General features: G+C 44.2%; 1 protein-coding gene across 3 annotated transcripts; it reads right to left on the minus strand.

Moving 5' to 3' along the window:
* Positions 1–299: 299 nt before the first annotated feature.
* On the minus strand, positions 300–18,314 carry LOC310844818 (amine oxidase [copper-containing] 3-like). Of its 3 annotated transcripts, XM_083739445.1 has the most exons (5): positions 16,585–18,314; positions 8,212–8,230; positions 4,327–4,612; positions 2,491–2,620; positions 300–1,482 (listed from the first exon to the last, which is right to left on the minus strand). In XM_083739445.1, exons 1-5 carry the CDS (start codon positions 18,139–18,141, stop codon positions 1,198–1,200), a joined length of 2,277 nt encoding a protein of 758 aa, XP_083595571.1. In that variant the 5' UTR covers positions 18,142–18,314; the 3' UTR covers positions 300–1,197. The 3 variants fall into 3 exon arrangements, with proteins under 3 accessions (XP_083595571.1, XP_083595570.1, XP_083595569.1); XM_083739444.1 differs by lacking the exon at positions 8,212–8,230 and having other exon boundaries at positions 16,566–18,314; XM_083739443.1 differs by lacking the exon at positions 16,585–18,314 and having other exon boundaries at positions 8,212–10,713.
* Positions 18,315–18,434: the final 120 nt, after the last annotated feature.

Genomic DNA, 18,434 nt, shown 5'->3' on the forward strand with positions numbered 1-18,434 from the left:
CCTGCAATGTAGGAATAGTTCACCCAATGTGAGGCTCAAACTCACAACCCTGAGATTAAAAGTCTCATGTTCTTTCCTGACTGCAAGATGCTGGTGTCAACGCAGATGTGTCTAATACATATCTGTACCAGGTTAGCAAAGGTTGGTGTAGACTTGCCCAGATGTCCAGAAAGGTACCATATTTGTCTTGGATAAGCTGCAAACTCAGAAATAGAAAATGTCTTCAGGTTCCCGGTGGTGGTCAGAGGGAGTAAACCTGCATTTCCTCTGCTGAAAGATTATTCTCTTTGCCACTAAGAATGATTGAGATGCATTTTTAATAACATTTGCAATTTCCAATGTTCAGGAGGTGTGGACATATATCTAAAAAACAGATACACAATTATTGGTAAAATTATCTGGATTGAGTCTTTTAATGTGGCAGCTTGACAGTGCCCATAATAAAGATGCCCCGGTATATTTTTTAAAAATGACAGGGCTTAAATTTTGAGCCTGACAGGTGGAGTGATGCTTGACTTTTCCTGACGTCTGTGGAATAAGACACTACAAAACCCCATTCACTTAAGCATAGCAATCTAGTCTGCCTTTTGCTAAATTGAAAAGCAATTCAGCAAAATGGTGCCAAAGACACCAAATTAATTGGGTTTTGGAGGTGTGCTTCCATTAAAACAATAATCAGCACTGCTACTTGCAGAAATATCAAATTAAAAATTTACAAATAATCCAGTTGTATTAAAAAGAGAAACCCAATGGACTGCTTAGCTTTTGACTTCAGTTTCCTCCTACCCTGTCCCTGCTTTTTGCTAAACAGATCTGTTTTTGGATTGACACTGGCAGAACTGATGTGCATAAATCTTCCTGACAGGCCATTTGTGAGCAGCCACATACTAAATTTCTTGGTAATAGGCTTGAGTTTACTGGAAGGCAAATGGCATCGTAAATTGATAGTGTGCTAGCAAATATGGTCACTTGTGCTATCACAGCTTCAGGCTATCACACTGCAGCTTTGTGTGGCAAACAGCAAGCGATGTAAAGTGTGTGGTGATCTAGTTCTCTGCCCAGCACAGAGTCCTGGCAAAAGATTCTTGCAAATACAACTAGCGAACATGTGCAATGTGTGGAAGCAAGGCTTAGGATTTGGGTTCAAAGACACTAAACGGAGCTGGGATTTGCTGGTCTTGGTATATGCAGAAGGCATCAGAGCGTTGTCATGTTTTGGAAGCCCTCATAAGTGAAAGGCGGGAAGCTGGGCAAGCACGCAGCTGTTGTTGGCATGCAGGCGAGGTAGTTGACGTCGCAGGAAGTGGGGTCCTGCTGGCTGCTGAAGAAAACGCTGTCTGGAGAATCCATGGAAGGATCATCGTCAAAATAGTTGTAAGGCCTCAAAAAGAAGCCAATCACGTTCCCAAGCGTTGGAGTGTTGGGAATGTCCTCAGCATGTGGAATATGCAGGAAGCCAGCGGTGATCCAGGCAACCAGGTCCTGTCAAAGGGAGACACAACAAACCATGTTAAATTGTTATCTAAGGGAAAGGCCTAGTGGGTGAAAAGGATGGTGCAGGAGAAGCTTCAGATAAAGCCACTTCCGACATCTGGAGGAGGTGGTGGTGCGGGCTTCATGCCCCCAACATGCGCGTGGAGGCTGGCTCCAGCCCCCACGTGATCAGGGGAATCCTCGGGCCGCATCATCCCCTGAGCCAGCCAATCGGCTGGCTCGGGGTGTGTGGCTTGCCTCATTTAAGGCAAGTGCAGCCCAAGGATCTCCCTCTTTGGTCTGCACAGCTGCTGTTGTTTCCCACACGCCCACCCTTTAAGGTTCCCCTTCTGGCCTTGCTCTGGACCTCGGTTGGTTGCTGTTAAGGGGCCTGGTAGGAATTTTTTCCACTTGGCAAATTGGCACCAGCCATTTGGTTTTTCGCCTACCTCATAGCAAATCGTCACAACTCCTTTGGTTTTGGCGGTTAGGCATTGGTAGGGGTATTGTTATGTAGATGTGTTGGGGGGAGGAGCATCATCACCACCCCCAAATATTGAAGGGTAGTCCAGTAAAGGATTCCGGGGGGCGTGGCCTCGTCCGAAGCCTATGGAGGTCAGGGCCTAAAGCGCGCCCCCCCGAGCGGTGACCCCGGGGGAGTCCCCAGTTGATGTGCATCAGCAGGGCTCCCCCTGCTGGTGTTAACCCTTCCCGGTCTTCAAGCAAACAGGCTGAAGCCGGATAGTCGGATAGGACCAATGCCTAAGCCAATACCATTCTTTACCTGTAACCAATAAAGTTGTGGCCAATTTTAGCCCATTAACCTAAAACAATGGTGTCATGTGTCTTTATTTCTACTGGGGGGAGGTGGGAACTCATCACACAAAATGAGCCACTGTTGATGCACTCCCATGATATCTGCTCATCCTGTATATTTTAAAATATATCCAAAGTCTCCAGCTGCTGTGTGGCTTCAGAGTGATAGATCTGTCTGTGCCCATAGGGATCACAACTCACCTCATTGATAATGCTCTCATTGTTAAGGAAGTCAGCAAAGGCCACTGAAGGTGTCCATGGGTCCATCTGGTTATAGATACTGGTGCTAAATGGTTCCTTCTCTTTCCGTTTGGTGACAGCCAGCTTGTACCTGAAAAGCAGGGCACTGCTGAGACTAGTGTGGAATCCCAACTACCCTAGGAAGGAGATCCAGCAGTAAGCTACAGAAGAGGGGTGGTTAGTATGCTGCCCTCCAGGTGTTCTGCTCCAACTCCCATCAACCCCAGCCAACATGGTCAATGGCCAGCTTGGAGTTGAAGTCCAAAAACATCTAGAAGCCCACGGGTTCCCCACAGTTGCTGTAGTGCTTGACTTTGGTCATTCTCTCAAGATGGTGGCTAGACTCCCAAATTTAGCTTCTCTAGAGCTGCCTGCCACTTGGGTGGTTTCTAGCTTGTTAGAATCCATATCCTCTTTGACAAACAGAAACACCACCTCCAGTATGCTCTTCCCTGTCCTTCCTATTGAGTTGTATCCAGAGATAATAACCGTGTCCCACCAGCCTTCTCCAAGCTGCCAGATTCCCATTATACCCACTTTATATTATTATTATTATTATTATTATTATTATTATTATTATTATTATTATTAATTTGTACCCCACCCATCTGGCTGGTTTTCCCCAGCTACTCTAAGATCAAGCATCCCAGTTTGACTGTGAGGCTTCTAGCATAACCGTATCAAAACATATACACTGTGTGTCTCTCCACATATATTTGGCACGTGTGTTTTGCCCTGCAGTGCTTTGAACTTCTATCATGTGCTCCTGGGCCTTTAATGTCTAGTCCCCCCCCTGTACATTTTGGACAATCATTAACATTTTCACCCTCATCCCTAGGGAATGATTTGTGCCAAACTGGACCCTCCTCAGCTTCTGTTGGCTTTCGGCCCATGATCAGAATGAAAGTGGTTCTGCTACTTTATATCTATATATCATCTATCTATCAATATCTCTATCTATCTATCAATCATCTATCTATCATCTATCTATCTACCATCTATCATCTATCATCTATCTATCTGTCATCTATCTATCTATCATCTATCATCTATCTATCTATCTATCTATTTATCTATCTATCATCATCTATCTATCATCTCTATCTATCTATCTATCATCTATCTATATCTATCCTCTCTCTCTCTCTCTCTCTCTCTCTCTCTCTCTCAGTATCAATCACGCACCAGCAGTCTGGTTCCTCTCCTTTGTACATTCCCCAGAGCATAACAAATCCCTTACCTTCCTCCTGACACCACATATTGAGACGTCTGAGCTGTGCCTGTCTAGCTTGCCCTGTCTACATGGGTCAGGTAGCATTTCTGAGAAAGCTAACTTGAAAGTCCTGGTTTTCAACTTCTTATGTAGTGGCCTAAATTTTGTTTCCAGGATCACTGACTACATATTCTGCTGAGCCCTGGCATTGGACATTTCCCCCCTGGCAAAGTTTCAGACATCATCAAAGCTTGTAACTGCAGGGACTCAGATGGAGCCGGGAGAGAGACAGAGTGGTGGACACAAACCAAAGCACTCAAAATCTCAACACCCTTAGAGTTAAGGAGCCCCAATTTCATGGGGAAGGGCCATGGTATGTATAAAGCCCCGGTTTCAGTCCTCAGCATCTCCAGGTAGGGTTGGGAGAGAACATGGTCTGACACCCAGAAGACGTGCCAGTCAGTGTACAGTAGACAATACTGAGATAGGTGAACCATGGTCAGTATAAGGGAGCTACCTATGTCCCTGTGTCTCTGATCTGGGTTTCCCATTTGGGTTTCAGCATCTAAAAATTAGTCACTTACCTTCCCCAACTGATGGCTCGCTCCATTGGATCTGTTTCTGGCAGGTGGTCTCCAGAAAAGCTGACCATCTGGATCCGATAGCCTTGCTTATGGCCCCACTTGTTTGTGCTGTTGGCAGCAAAATATATGTGCCTTGGCATGTTGTCGTGAAGGCGGAAGGCGGCCTTGTTCTCAGTGTCCAAGACTTTCCTTACTATCTTCATCCGGTGAATCTTATTCTCTGGACTCCAAGGGGCCTTGACTGTCTCAAAAGCCATGTCATTGGCTACCAGGGAATTTTTCACACCTAGAACAGAAAACAAATGAAGACAACTGTTGAGGCATCATATTTTTCAGCTGCTTGGTCATGTCCACACAAGCACAGCTTTTGTTGACATAGAAAAGCAACCACAAGTGCCAACTCCTAGGGTCCAAGGCACTTTGTGTCCCCCAAATATTTTTAATGATCCCCAATGTTCAGATGGCAGAGTGTCAAAGTGGAGCCGTGCATGGTGCAGCTTTAGTGGCTGGTGGCTCCTTCTCCTCCCACCGCATGGGGTGGAGGAAGTAGCCGGTGGCACAGCAAGACAAGAGGAGGCTGATCCTTGAGCCGAGCATGGCAGGGTGTGGCTCAGCCACCACTGGGGTAGCTTCTCCCATCTTTCCTGGCCAAGGAAGGGAGAGGACAGAGGTTGCTGGCCACTGGGGCTGTGCTCAGTATTGTACCTGCTGACTGGGCTCTCCATTGCTCCTTCATTGCCAACCCTACCTGGAGATGCCTGGGCTTGAACCTGGGACCTTCTGCATGCAAAGCAGATTTTCTACCACTGAGCTACAGCCCTTCCCTTACATTGTGGCATCACGGTGGTATCATAGTTATGGGAGAGGTCATACACTCTGTGGCATTAGGAACTGCTTGGTTTATGAAACAAATCACAGCCAGGTCAACTGGGGGGGGGAGTAGCCACTATGGTCCAGAAATATCTGCTAGCCAATTATAAATGCAGTTACCTGGGTGGTTGTTCTGGCTGGAAGCCACCCAAGTTGCATGCCAAATACCTTACACTTGGATCCTATCTGCTGGACCGAGGTCAGCAAAGACCATGCTATGGTCATAATCTCATCTATTTTCACACATCTAGAAGTGGGAGTAGATCTCACAGGCTGCTGAGCTCGCTCTTCCCTGTAGAAGAATGAGTCTTCAGTGGTCTCAGCAAAATAAACAAATGCAAATAACTTGCAGAATCACCTTCAGCATGGCTGCAAATCAGGTTCCTTGACACCTGCGAAGACACGTAATGTGCTGATTCCAGATCTAGACAGCGTTTGTCAGGCTCCAGACAGATGTGAAGAGATGATTAAATTTGGTGGCATTATGTTCCGCTGAGCTTTAACTCATTTTTATCTTGCTATTTTAAAACGTCTACTGTACTTTATTTGGCTTGAGTTTTCTTAGCTGCCTTGCGGCAAGCTATAAATATTTTAATAGAAACAAATCAAAGCTTAGATCCTAAGATAAAATAACCTCAGGAAGTTCACCAAAGGAAGGCTTCCCATCCCTTCCTCCACCTACACATAACTGTGGTGCCCCAAAAGAGCCTCGTGGGAGGGTTGGGACCCTCCTGAATAATTTCTGATAGGCTGGGAGGGAAGACAGGGAGACTGCCAGAAGGTCAAACTACACATTACTCTAAATGCATAGTGTACACACTGGTCCCCCCCCCCATTTGAATTACAGATATTAAGTCCATTGCGGCCATAGCACATGCAGAGGTGAGGTTAACCCCTTCCCTCCCCAGATGTGATTTGAACGAAAGTTAGTTTTTTGCACAGCTATGAGACTTAAGAGAGGAAGCAAGCAAGTAATCATTCGTACCAAATGGTAGCTTCCCGTCCCCAAGCCTCATAACCATGTGAGGAGCCAGGTTTTATCAGGACCATGGCTAAAGCAGGAAGGCTTAATCTTTCCCTCACTAAGCACAACCGTCGCAATGAAAATCTGGGAAAGGAGGGTAATCCGTAATTGGATAAAGAAAATCCGCACAGACAGCAGCTTGCTGCACAATTAAAAGGAATGTCACATTAGGTTAACCTAGAGCCAATTTTCAGATCCAACTCCAGTTTGGCATTCTTGATCCCTCAGTAGACCACTGTGCCCCATTCCACATTTTTCAACCCTTCAGAGAAGGGGTATCAGGCCCTGCAGGGGAGAAGGTGGCATGGGGAACGTTCTTGTTTTGGATGCAAGTTAAAGAGTGTTAGAGGAGACCTGACAAGTGAAGAGAATTGCATAGCAAGATACAGCCTTCTAAGCCACAGTCTGAAGGCGATTATTTGGTTTCCTAAAGGACACAAAGAGAATGAGCCCTGTTCATTTTAAGGTAATCCAGTAAGAGAAGAAATTGTACATACAGGAATATTTTCCCCCAGATTACTCCAATCCATAATTTATATTTATGGTACATGCTTAATAAATATATCCCTCCCCCATTTTCCATGCCATTAAGACAATGTTGTCGTGGCACACTGTTCAAACACATATTCGTGTTTGCGCTGTCATCATATGTCATCCATCAGCTCCAGCCTCTCCCACCTGGCCTTACACGGAATGAGTGAGCCTGTTGCTGAAATCTCAAGAGAGATTGCAGATTCTATAAACGTACAAGTCACAAGAATACCTACAGGCCAAAAACTGGACTTGGCTTCAGGACAGCCCAAAATCTATGTCTGTGGTAGCAAACTCCAAGTGTTGGAGATGAGCAGCAGCTCAGGTGTCCTGCAAACTGTTGTTCCTGTTAGTAAATCAGTCCACTGAGGCTGCATTTTGTGATAGGTATAATTCACATGACTTTCTGAGAGAGTGTGAGAACAGGAAGAAACAGTCTTATCTCTTCCTGCTGCGTATGTTCTTTGTAACTGTACTTTTGCTGTTCTTGAAGCTGAAGAGAACGCTAGCCATTATGCTTTCTCTGTATATAATCTGTAAATAAAACGTAGACTAGAACTACAGCATCTCCTGCTTATTGCTGTACGATGCCAGGAGATTAGTGCACATAAATCTTTATGATTTGTGTCGCTGGAGCGTCTGGAAAAGAAGGGAGTAGCTTTTCCAGAACCACACTCACTGAAGGACGCCCAGAGAAATGGGGGGCTGCCAATACCCCAGGGCATTTTCCGACAGTTCCCTGAGCCTTGAATGCCTGTTTTTCCATTACTCTTGGCAGAGAGATTGGCATGAAAAGGAAGTAACCTCTGGTAAGCTGTTCATGTAAACCGTAACAAGGAAAACATAAGAAGGAACAACAGTTTAAGGAGGATATTGACAATGGGAATGTGTGCAGAGCAGAGCAATGAAGATGTTCAAGGATCTGGAAACCAAGGCTTATGAGGAATGGTTGAGGGAGTTGGATATGTTGACACTGGAAGAAAGAAGACCTAGAGATGATAGCCTTCTTAAAAATATATGAAGGGCTGTCGCGTGGATAGCGCAGAAAGCCTGTTTTCTGGTGCTCCAGAGGATAGGACATGAACCAATGGATTCAAATTACAGGAAAGGAGATTCTGACTAAACACTGGGAAGAATTTTTTGAGAGTACTGTAGATGTTCAACAGTTCAATGCACTACCTTGAAAGCTGGTGAGCTCTCCTTCCTTGAAGGTTTTAAACAGAAGTTGGAGGGCCACCTGCCAGGGATTAAACAGCTATGACTCCTGCAGTCCAGGGGATTGGACTAGAGGACCCTTGGAGTCACTTCCAAGTCTACCATTCTGTGACTCTTTCTGTATGGGCTACAAGCAGTCAGCAAGCAAACCACAAACAGGCACAGAAAAGCCACAAAAGAGACATCCCCTTACCAGCAGTAGAAATTACTTCAAACCATAAGTAACAAAAGAGGTGTACACTTACCACCAATGTCCATATCCACCTTGAAATTAATGTTGTGAGTGTGAATTGTTCCCAATGCCCACTCTTCAACTCTGTTTCCAAATTCCAAGGCATCGCCAAAGTAAAAAGCAGATTGAATGTATCCACTTGCATGGATCCTGATCCCGATAGCTCCATTTTGATGAAATATAAAATCCCAAATATAATCATAATTATCAACTGTAGATATGGACCTGAAGACAAGAGCAGAATCCACCAACCCTCCGTAAAACGGAGACTCTGAGCGGTCATAATGGCGTCGCACAGGGACCTCAGCATTCTGCTCAAAGATGCAGATAGAGCCTTTGCGAGTGACAGGCAACGAGGAATCAAGAAAATAGTGCCTGTCCAAATAGGTAGCCAGGTAAGGACAATCCACGCCCTGGGTGAGAGTGGAGCCAGTTAAACCAAGGCCAAAGCTTAGGTCCATGTATCTGGTCAGCATTGCCCCTGGAGTGTTGGAGCCATAGATGGCAGATGCATCTTGCAAGCTTAACTCATAGACTATCCTCTCACCCTTAAACCTAACATCAAAGATCTGTGGCCCCCTATTAGCATCTATGCCAAAGGCCAAACTCCAGGACATGAAGAAAACTTGGTTATTCCAAATACGGTAGCGGGGACCACGAGGTTCATAGTGCAAGGGGCCTAGTCTCTGGTGTGGAACCCTCTGCTTCAATGAGGAATATCCTCCATCAGAAGGAGCCTTTTTCACCTTGGCTACTTTAACATGTCCCGTAATGAACTGTCTCTCAATATCTTCCATGTCCTCAAAGTACTGTCCATTATAGAAGACTTTTAGCACTTTCCAATGAGAAATGTCTAGGCTGCTAAGATCTACCAGGATTTCAAATCCAACCGGATGCAGATAACTGCCAGGGACATTCTGAGCATGAACAACCCAGATTTTCCGGTCTCCTGATTTTTGTCCAGGTGGTAAGGCAGGGAAGTTTGTGAGATTGCTTCCATTGTAATATAGTACTTTCTGCATAAAGTTTGGAGCCTTGGGGTATTCTTTGTTCTTCAGGAAAGTAACGATTTCTTTGAACTCATTATTTAGGAGAAACCTTTTGGAGTAAGGCAACTTCCCTCCATACTTCTGCACTGTGACATCTTGGTGGTACATTGGTTTTGGAAGAGGACCAACCACAAACTCTGTGACATTTGGGTCCTGCTGGTTTCCAAAATGGAGTACAGCCAGAGCTTGCCGTGCAGGCCTGCTCCCTTGGTGGTCCAGGAATTGCAGCACTTCGGCTTTGGGAGGAAGCTGAAGGGTGATGGAAAAAATGCAGTTGTCTGATGGCTTGGCTTGAGGAGGTTCTACCAATGGCACCCTCAGGTTGTACTGCAGATAGATCTTCACTTCCATGATCTCTTCCGGAGTTAAATCAGCAAATACCTGGCTGTAGATTCCATGGCCTCTTTCCTCCCTTCCCATCTCTTGAAGATGGCTGTCACAAAGCATGGGCTTCCCTCCTCTGTTTTGGAAAGCCCAGACCAAGATGAATATGATGGCTGTGCACAGAGCTAGGAGAAGATAAGCCAATTTCATGTTCATGTTCAGCAACGCTGTAAGCAGGTTCCTGGGATTTCACAAAGCAGACTGTAGAATGCAGATTGAATCAGCAAACAGAGTATCTAGAATCCCAGGTGAGGGCAAAATCAAAGTTTTGGTGAGAGTCCTGCTATGCAAATGAGCTTCGAAACCTCAATAATCTTTTTATGTAGGCAACCACTGACCATATGATGCAGCTCAATTTTTTTGTAAAGAGGAAAGCAATGATGTATTCCATCACACCTTGATAACCTGATTTGTCAGGTCTGAACACCTTTGTTCCTAAATGAGTTAGACACAGCCTATAGAGCTACAACAAACCACTCTTAAGTAATCTTCCTTATGCAGTGGGTGCAAAAAAAATGTTTGGAAGAGGAAGCTTTGCAGAAAGAAAGTGCCAGCAGAACTTCCTAGTGGCTGAGTCTTCCAACTGATGCAGCACTTAACTCCACTGAGGCCACACCCTCACAACTACTGGCAGTGACTGGAGGTGGTTAGGAGTGCCTGTCTATTGATGGAACTTTGCCAATGAAAGAGCACGTCTGCCACATACACCTCAGCTATGCCCAGGAATTGTTCCATGGATGTAGAGTGGTTCTTTCACCACCACCATGCACTGTTAGAATTCCAAATAAGACATTCTGGAGGCTGGGAAGAATAGAGATAGCCTTGGGTCCACTGGATTCAAGACCCATTCATTCACCAGAGAGGCCCACAATGGGGCTTTCTCTATATAACAGCTTGGAGCTGACATAAGTAATCACAGGTGGAGATTTGCCCTATGTGGAGATGCTCTACCACTGAGCTATGATCCATCCTAAACCAGTTCCAAGGGTTCTCTATAACCGTCCAAGTGGTATCATCGTGCTTAAAATGTCTGGTGTGGATCTCTCTTTGTTGTTTTGACTTACAAATCGGCTTCCATGTATTTACACTTGATTTTCATTTACAGTCCTATTCTTCTGTAGACTGGAGAAAACACTGAAGCTGAGCTGCGCACTGATCTTCTGCTTTCCATATATGCTGAATATCTGGGTCAGAGAGAATGTCATGTGTTGGGAGGGAAAGGCTGTTCATCGAAGATCACAGAGAGAGAGGCAGGAGACCACAAGCAAGGAAGCATCAGGTGACACCAAACACTAGTCAGCAAGAGTCCTGTGTTTGTCAGTAAGCCTGCATAGCACTGGCCTTAAATTAATTAACCACTCCATTATCCACACAATTTCCGAGAAAGGCACTGCAAGTTTGATGTTCTGGTAATTCTTGAATTGTTACCTGGCTGGTTTTGCTTGTGCCCTGCAGCTTAAAACAAGCTTTGCAAGGGACCGGTTGCCAGAATTCGGAGCTGAGAATTTAAAAGTAGCTGACTTATTTAATCCTGGCATATCACTGGGTGAGATTCGCCTAACGAGCCCCATCAGTGGCAGGGTCAGCTCAAGACATTTTGCTGCCTGAGGTGAAGGACAAGATGGCACCCACCCCCAAGGCACATACAGAAGCCAGTTTGATTGGCAGTTGGATCTTACTCCAATACAGGGGAAATGAAAGTATCTTGTCATGTAGATCCCTCAGGGGACAGAGGAAGACTGAGATGAGAAGAGCAAAGTGAAAGCAGCCTGGCATTGCCTTAACTGAGGCAGCATACACACGGTGCATTTAAAGCACATCTCTCCCAAAGAATCCTGAGAACTGTAGTTTATCCATCACAGCTACCATTTCCCAGCACCCACAACAAATTACAGCTCTCCGAATTCCTTGGGTGGAAGGAAATACTTTAAATGTGCTTTAAATGTACAGTGCATATAGGTAATGGTAAAGGTAAAAGGTCTCTACCCCTGGATGATTTCAATGGAGACAGCACTCTCATGCTTAAAGGTAAAGGGACCCCTGACCATTAGGTCCAGTCGTGGCCGACTCTGGGGTTGCAGCGCTCATCTCGCTTTCTTGGCCAAGGGAGCCGGCGTACAGCTTCCGGGTCATGTGGCCAGCATGATTAACCAGAGCAGCACATGAAACGGCGTTTACCTTTCTGCTGGAGTGGTACCTATATATCTACTTGCACTTTGACATGCTTTCAAACTGCTAGGTTGGCAGGAGCTGGGACCGAGCAATGGGAGCTCACCCCGTCGCGGGGATTCGAACCGCCGACCTTCTGATCGGCAAGTCCTAGGCTCTGTGGTTTAACCCACAGCGCCACAGAGCTTTATTTGGATTGTGCCCTTAGCACGTTTGCAGCTTCTGAAAGGTCATGAATAAATCTGCATAGTAGGCCTTTATGTAATTCAATGGCAGTTCGGATCTCAAGTGGTTTTACCACCCTCTAGTGGGGAATAATCATCTTCATAAAAGGAAACTATTTTATGTGGAGAAGAGATTTATCCTTCTCTGTTGTCCTGGATCAGCAGGATTTCAGGGGGACATAGCCAAAGAAGCAGCAGTATTTGAATTCTTTTTAAAACAGCAGCTACTCTAAAACTGAATGAGAAAGCCTAGTGGGGAGCAGAGTGGGTGGATGGATTCCTCAAGACTGTCAGCATCGCCCTTGAGCCAGTACCACCAACTGGACTCATGCACTTCAGCCCCGACTGGGCTAGGCGAGCTGGGTAGCACTTCCAGAGACCACCTTCTGGACAGGAACAGGTCAAAGTGCTGTGGACTCACAGCTTAGAGTTGTGAGCACCGGATTCACTTCCACAAGAAGACAGTCGTCGCAGAGCAGAGTATAGCAGAGTCTAGCAGAGTATATAAACGACTCAGAGAGCAGCTCTGTAGAATAACTTCTTTTATTCTTTTTTTTAAAAAAAAATATTTATTAAGAGTTTTTAATTACAATACAAATAAATAAAACACAATAATATATATCATAACACATTTTCTTGTCATCTTTGGACTTCCTCACGTCTCCCGTTTCTGCGTTCCTAGTTATAAAAAATTTAATCCAGCAATTTATCACCTTGTTTACATTCTTACTAACTAGTTTTCCAATATTACATCACACATTTTAAATAAATTTGTTTTATATCTTAAAAAATTTGGTTTAGCCTAATCATTGTCTAATTGAATTTAACTTATCCTCATAATTCACCTCATCTGTTTTAATGGTGCCGAATTATTTATAATCTAGCATCCTGCTTAACATTCATACAATTTACAATTTTTTTGTAGATAAATCTTAAATTTCTTCCAGTCTTCTTCTACCGTCTCCTCTCCCAGGTCTCGGATTCTGCCAGTCATTTCAGCCAGTTCCATATAGTCTATCAGTTGCATCTGCCATTCTTCCAGCGTGGGTAAATCTTGTGTTTTCCAATACTTAGCGACGAGTATCCTTGCTGCTGTTGTTGCGTACATAAAAAATGTTCGGTCCTTCTTTAACACCTTCTGGCCGACAATACCCAGAAGGAAGGCCTCTGGTTTCTTGGTGAAGGTATACTTAAATACCTTTTTCAGCTCGTTATATATCATTTCCCAGAAAGCCTTCACTCTAGGGCAGGTCCACCAGAGGTGAAAGAATGTTCCTTCATTTTCTTTACATTTCCAACATTTGTTATCAGACAAATGGTATATTTTTGCAAGTTTAACTGGGGTCATGTACCATCTATATATCATTTTCATAACATTTTCTTTCAGAGCATTACATGCAGTGAAATTCAGCCCGTTGGTCCACAACCTTTCCCAGTCCTCAAACATGATATTATACCCAATGTCCTGTGCCCACTTTATCATAGCTGATTTTACCATTTCATCTTGTGTATTCCATTTTAACAGCAAGTTATACATTCTTGAAAGTACCTTAGTCTTAGGCTCTAACAATTCCGTTTCCAACTTCGATTTTTCCACCTGGAATCCTAACTTTGTGTCAAGTTTGAAAACTTCTTTAATCTGAGCGTAATGTAACCAATCTCGCACTTTATCTTTCATTTTCTCCAAACTCTGCAGTTTCCAATTATCTCCATCCTTTTCTAGTATTTCCCAATACTTCGGCCATTTGGCCTCCATATTGAGTCTTTTTCGGGCCTTTGCTTCCAATGGTGAAAGCCACCTTGGAGTTTTGTTTTCCAATAAGTCTTTGTATTTTATCCAGACATTAAATACTGCTTTTCTGACAATATGGTTCTTGAAAGCCTTATGAATCTTAACCTTGTCATACCATAAATATGCATGCCAACCAAAAGCATTGTTAAAACCTTCCAAATCCAATACATCAGTGTTTTCAAGAAGCAGCCAATCCTTTAACCAGCAGAAAGCTGCTGATTCGTAATACAACCTTAAGTCTGGCAGGGCAAAGCCCCCTCTTTCTTTCGCATCAGTTAGTATCTTAAACTTAATTCTGGGCTTTTTGCCCTGCCAGACAAATTTGGAAATATCTCTCTGCCACTTCCGGAAACATTCTGTTTTGTCCACAATCTGTAATGTTTGAAACAAAACAGCATTTTTGGCAATACATTCATCTTTATAGCAGCAATACAGCCTAACAAGGAAAGTTTCAATCTTGTCCAACTTTCTAAGTCTCTCTTAATTTCTGACCAACATTTCTCATAATTGTCCTTGAATAAACTCAGATTTTTAGCTGTTATGTTTACCCCTAGGTATTTTACTTTTTTAACCACGTAACTTCTTTTATTCTATCTACAACTATTATACAACTATATACAGAGCTTAATGAGGTCTAAGCATAAATGAATGCTGCACTTCACCGAGTGTCTGCAGCTGCTCTTAGCAGCAACCTTATCTCTACACACGATCTGTAACACTCAGTCTCTCTCTCTCTCCAACACACTGACTGACTGACTGACTGACTCTGACTCTGATGTGGTGCTGGGGCAGAATAAGTAGAGAGCAGAACACTGCTCCTCCTCTCTGGAGAGTCAGCAGAGATCATCAGGAGATTCTTGGATATGGGAGGGGTGAAATCTCCTCATCCTCCCCCATTCCATCCGACCATTCAAGAATCTTTAACATAACTGCAATTTGCACACACACTCCAAAAGTTGTTCTCTGCTTACAACCTTGGTTTACATATCTGTAGGTATCTCTCTCCCCCCTTATCTAAGACACTTTAACAATACCATTAAACAGTCACTGTAACCACTCTGTGTCCATTAGGAAAGAGTTAAAACATAAACCTCAACCTGTAATTTACACAAAATACACACTGTGAATACACAAATGAATAAGCAGCTTCTAGAAGACACATAATTGTCAGGAACTGCTCAGTCTCGGTGCAATGCCACCATGTGGTGAACCATTGGATGGCAAGTCTGAGCTTCTCAGTGAAGTTCTTCAGACCATGGGCTGACTCCAAACTAGCCTTTGGATTATCCTGGACAGGAAAGACTATTTCTTGCTAAGCTTTACTCAGATAACAAGATCTTCTGGTGTGCTCCAGTATTACTTGTTTACACCTTAGTCCCTTCTTTTGTTTAGTCCTTTGTTGTTGTCTTGGTCTAGCATGTCCTTAGTTCTACACTGACTATAACCCTTAGGCTTCAGCCCTGGCTACTGGCTGGTCCCATGGCTCCCGGGCCTCCCTGGATGGCTGCCCATGGCAACAAAGCAGCCCTTACTGGAAAATGAGGGAGATCTTGGTCAAGTGGCCAGATGGAAGATTTTTGCAGGATGACAAGTACACCATTTAGATTGAGTTTCATAGAATCATAGAACTAGAAAGGACCCCTAGGGTCATCTAGTGCAACCCCCTAATCTTGGAGGAAAGATGGGACCTTAACGTAACAAATTAAATAGGTAAATCATGTCTACAAATTGCCTATGGATGAGAAAAAGTAGTTCATGTAAAAAAAGAGAGCAAGGTAGCCTTCAACGGTTGGCGTTCAACTAAGTTTTCCTCAGAGAAGACCCCTTGAAATGAATGAACCTAACTTACATGGAGGCAATCTCCATCAATTATGTTTTAGCTATCTATTTCTGAGGAGCATATACTTCTCTGATTAATATAAAGTAATCATAGCAAAATGCTCTCGGAATGTACCATTGTGTTTTAAATTCACTCCTGAATCTATCCAATATGAAGCCTTTCAACCCTGCTGTGGATATTGCTCTGTTTCACTACCAAAAGTGAAGTGACCAGCCTCCGCCACCTGCCTGCCACTAGATGGACCTTGGTCTTAAAACAGGTTAAATAGAAATATACTGGGCTCAACCTGTGGCCCCTAAGTGCCCATATAATACTTTGACAACGATGTGCATTCATAATTCATTGAAATAAGAAGCAGACATGGATTTGCCTCCCTCAAGACATGTTTTGAGGAGAGACTTCAGGAATGCCAAGCGCTTTTCCCAGGGTTCTGTTTCCATGGAATGAAGGTCAGTGGAGACGGTGATGTCTATAGAATGTTTGGTATTATTTGCACATATATGGAACCTGAGCATAGGATGCATGGGAGCACAGCATTAACAGATTGTGCTTCTCCATCAGGCATCCAGGGAAACCCCCCTGACACAACTTGGGTACAGCACATGTCTCTGTCTCCAGGTTCCAGAATCAGCCCAAACTTTCTCACACAACAATTCCCTCCTACACACACACACCACACACTTCGCCTACAATCTACATCCTAGGATGATGCAGCATCCTGCCAGGTGAGGGGGGGGACACCCACTCATGAATACTCCATGAAACCTGAAAATGGGTCCATTTGCAGAACTGGGAAACAAAATAACATCAGAACCACTTAAAAAGCAGCTATTAGCTGGCAGCAAGTTAGCCTCTACCAGCAATAGAAATTAAGGTAATTCATAAGTTACAAAAGAGGTGTACACTTACCACCAATGTCCATGTCCACCTTGAAATTAATGTTGTGAGTGTGAATGTCTCCCAGTGCCCACTCTTCAACTCTGTTTCCAAATTCCAAGGCATCGCCAAAGTAAAAAGCAGATTGAATGTACCCACTTGCATGGATACTAACTCCGACAGCTCCATTTTGATGAAATTTAAAATCCCAAACATAATCATAATTAGCAACTGAAGATATGGACCTAAAGACCAGAACGGAATCAACCAACCCTCCGTAAAACGGAGACTCTGAGCGGTCATAATGGCGTCGCACAGGGACCTCAGCATTCTGCTCAAAGATGCAGATAGAGCCTTTGCGAGTGACAGGCAACGAGGAATCAAGAAAATAGTGCCTGTCCAAATAGGTAGCCAAATAAGGACAATCCACACCTTGGGTGAGAGTGGAGCCACTAGAACCAATGCCAAAGCTTAAGTCCATGTATCTGGTCAGCATTGACGCTGGATTGTTGGAGCCATAGATGGCAGATGCATCTTGCAAGCTTAACTCATAAACTATCCTCTCACCCTTAAACCTAACATCAAAGATCTGTGGCCCCCTATTAGCATCCATGCCAAAGGCAAAACTCCAGGACATGAAGAAAACCTGGTTATTCCAGATGCGGTAGCGGGGACCACGAGGTTCATACTGCAAGGGGCCTAGTCTCTGGTGTGGAACCCTCTGCTTCAGTGAGGAATATCCTCCATCAGAAGGAGCCTTTTTCACCTTGGCTACTTTAACATGTCCCGCAATGAACTGTCTCTCAATATCTTCCATGTCCTCAAAGTACTGTCCATTATAGAAGACTTTTAACACCTTCCAGTGAGAAATGTCGAGGCTGCTAAGATCAACCTCGATGTCAAATCCAAAAGGATGCAGATAACTACCAGGCACATTCTGGAAATGAGCAACCCAGATTCTCCGGTCTCCTGATTTAAATCCAGGTGGCAATCCATGGTAGTATGCGAAATTGCTTCCATTGTAATAAAGTACTTCCTGCATAAAGTTTGGAGCCTTGGGGTATTCCTTGTTCTTCAGGAAAGTATGGATTTCTTTGAATTCATTATTTAGGAGAAATCTTTTGGAGTAAGGCAACTTCCCTCCATACTTCTGCACTGTGACATCTTGGTGGTACATTGGTTTTGGAAGAGGACCAACCACAAACTCTGTGACATTTGGGTCCTGCTGGTTCCCAAAATGGAGTACAGCCAGAGCTTGCCGTGCAGGCCTGCTCCCTTGGTGGTCCAGGAATTGCAGCACTTCGGTTTTGGGAGGAAGCTGAAGGGTGATGGAAAAAATGCAGTTGTCTGATGGCTTGGCTTGAGGAGGTTCTACCAATGGCACCCCCAGGTTGTACTGCAGGTAGATCTTCACTTCCATGATCTCTTCTGGAGTTAAATCAGCAAATACCTGGCTGTAGACACCATGGCTTCTTTCCTCCAGTCCCATCTCCTGAAGATGGCTGTCACAAAGCATGGGCCTCCCTCTTCTGCTTTGGAAAGCCCAGACCAAGATGAATATGATGGCTGTGCACAGAGCTAGGAGAAGATAAGCCAATTTCAAGTTCATGTTCAGCAACACTGTAAGCAGGTTCCTGGAGTTGTTGCTGTTTTTTATAAATAAGTTTAAAAAAACCTGAATTTCGAAGAAAGTCGGGGGAAAGACCAGCTCTGCAGGTGAGTTTCAAAACTGCGTGGTTTTCTTCGTTTATTCAAACACCACCTAATGTGATGCATCTCCAAGGTCTTTCACAGAGCAAAGGAATTATGTACACATTCACACCTTAATTAGCTTATCTGTCAAGTCTGAACACCTTTCTTGTAATTGGATTAGACACAGCCTACACAAGCAGTTGAAACATA

This window comes from Podarcis gaigeae (genome assembly GCF_964106915.1).
Source record: "Podarcis gaigeae genome assembly, chromosome: 5".
Classification (NCBI taxonomy): Eukaryota; Metazoa; Chordata; class Lepidosauria; order Squamata; family Lacertidae; genus Podarcis; species Podarcis gaigeae.

Coding starts and splice junctions, on each gene's coding strand:
- LOC310844818 (XM_083739445.1), bottom strand. CDS start 18,141: ATGAACTTGAAATTGGCTTATCTTCTCCTAGCTCTGTGCACAGCCATC. Junction 2,621..4,326: donor CGAGCCATCAGTTGGGGAAG/GTAAGTGACTAA, acceptor CCTGCTTTTCAG/GTACAAGCTGGCTGTCACCA. Junction 1,483..2,490: donor ATGAGAGCATTATCAATGAG/GTGAGTTGTGAT, acceptor TCCCTTTGACAG/GACCTGGTTGCCTGGATCAC.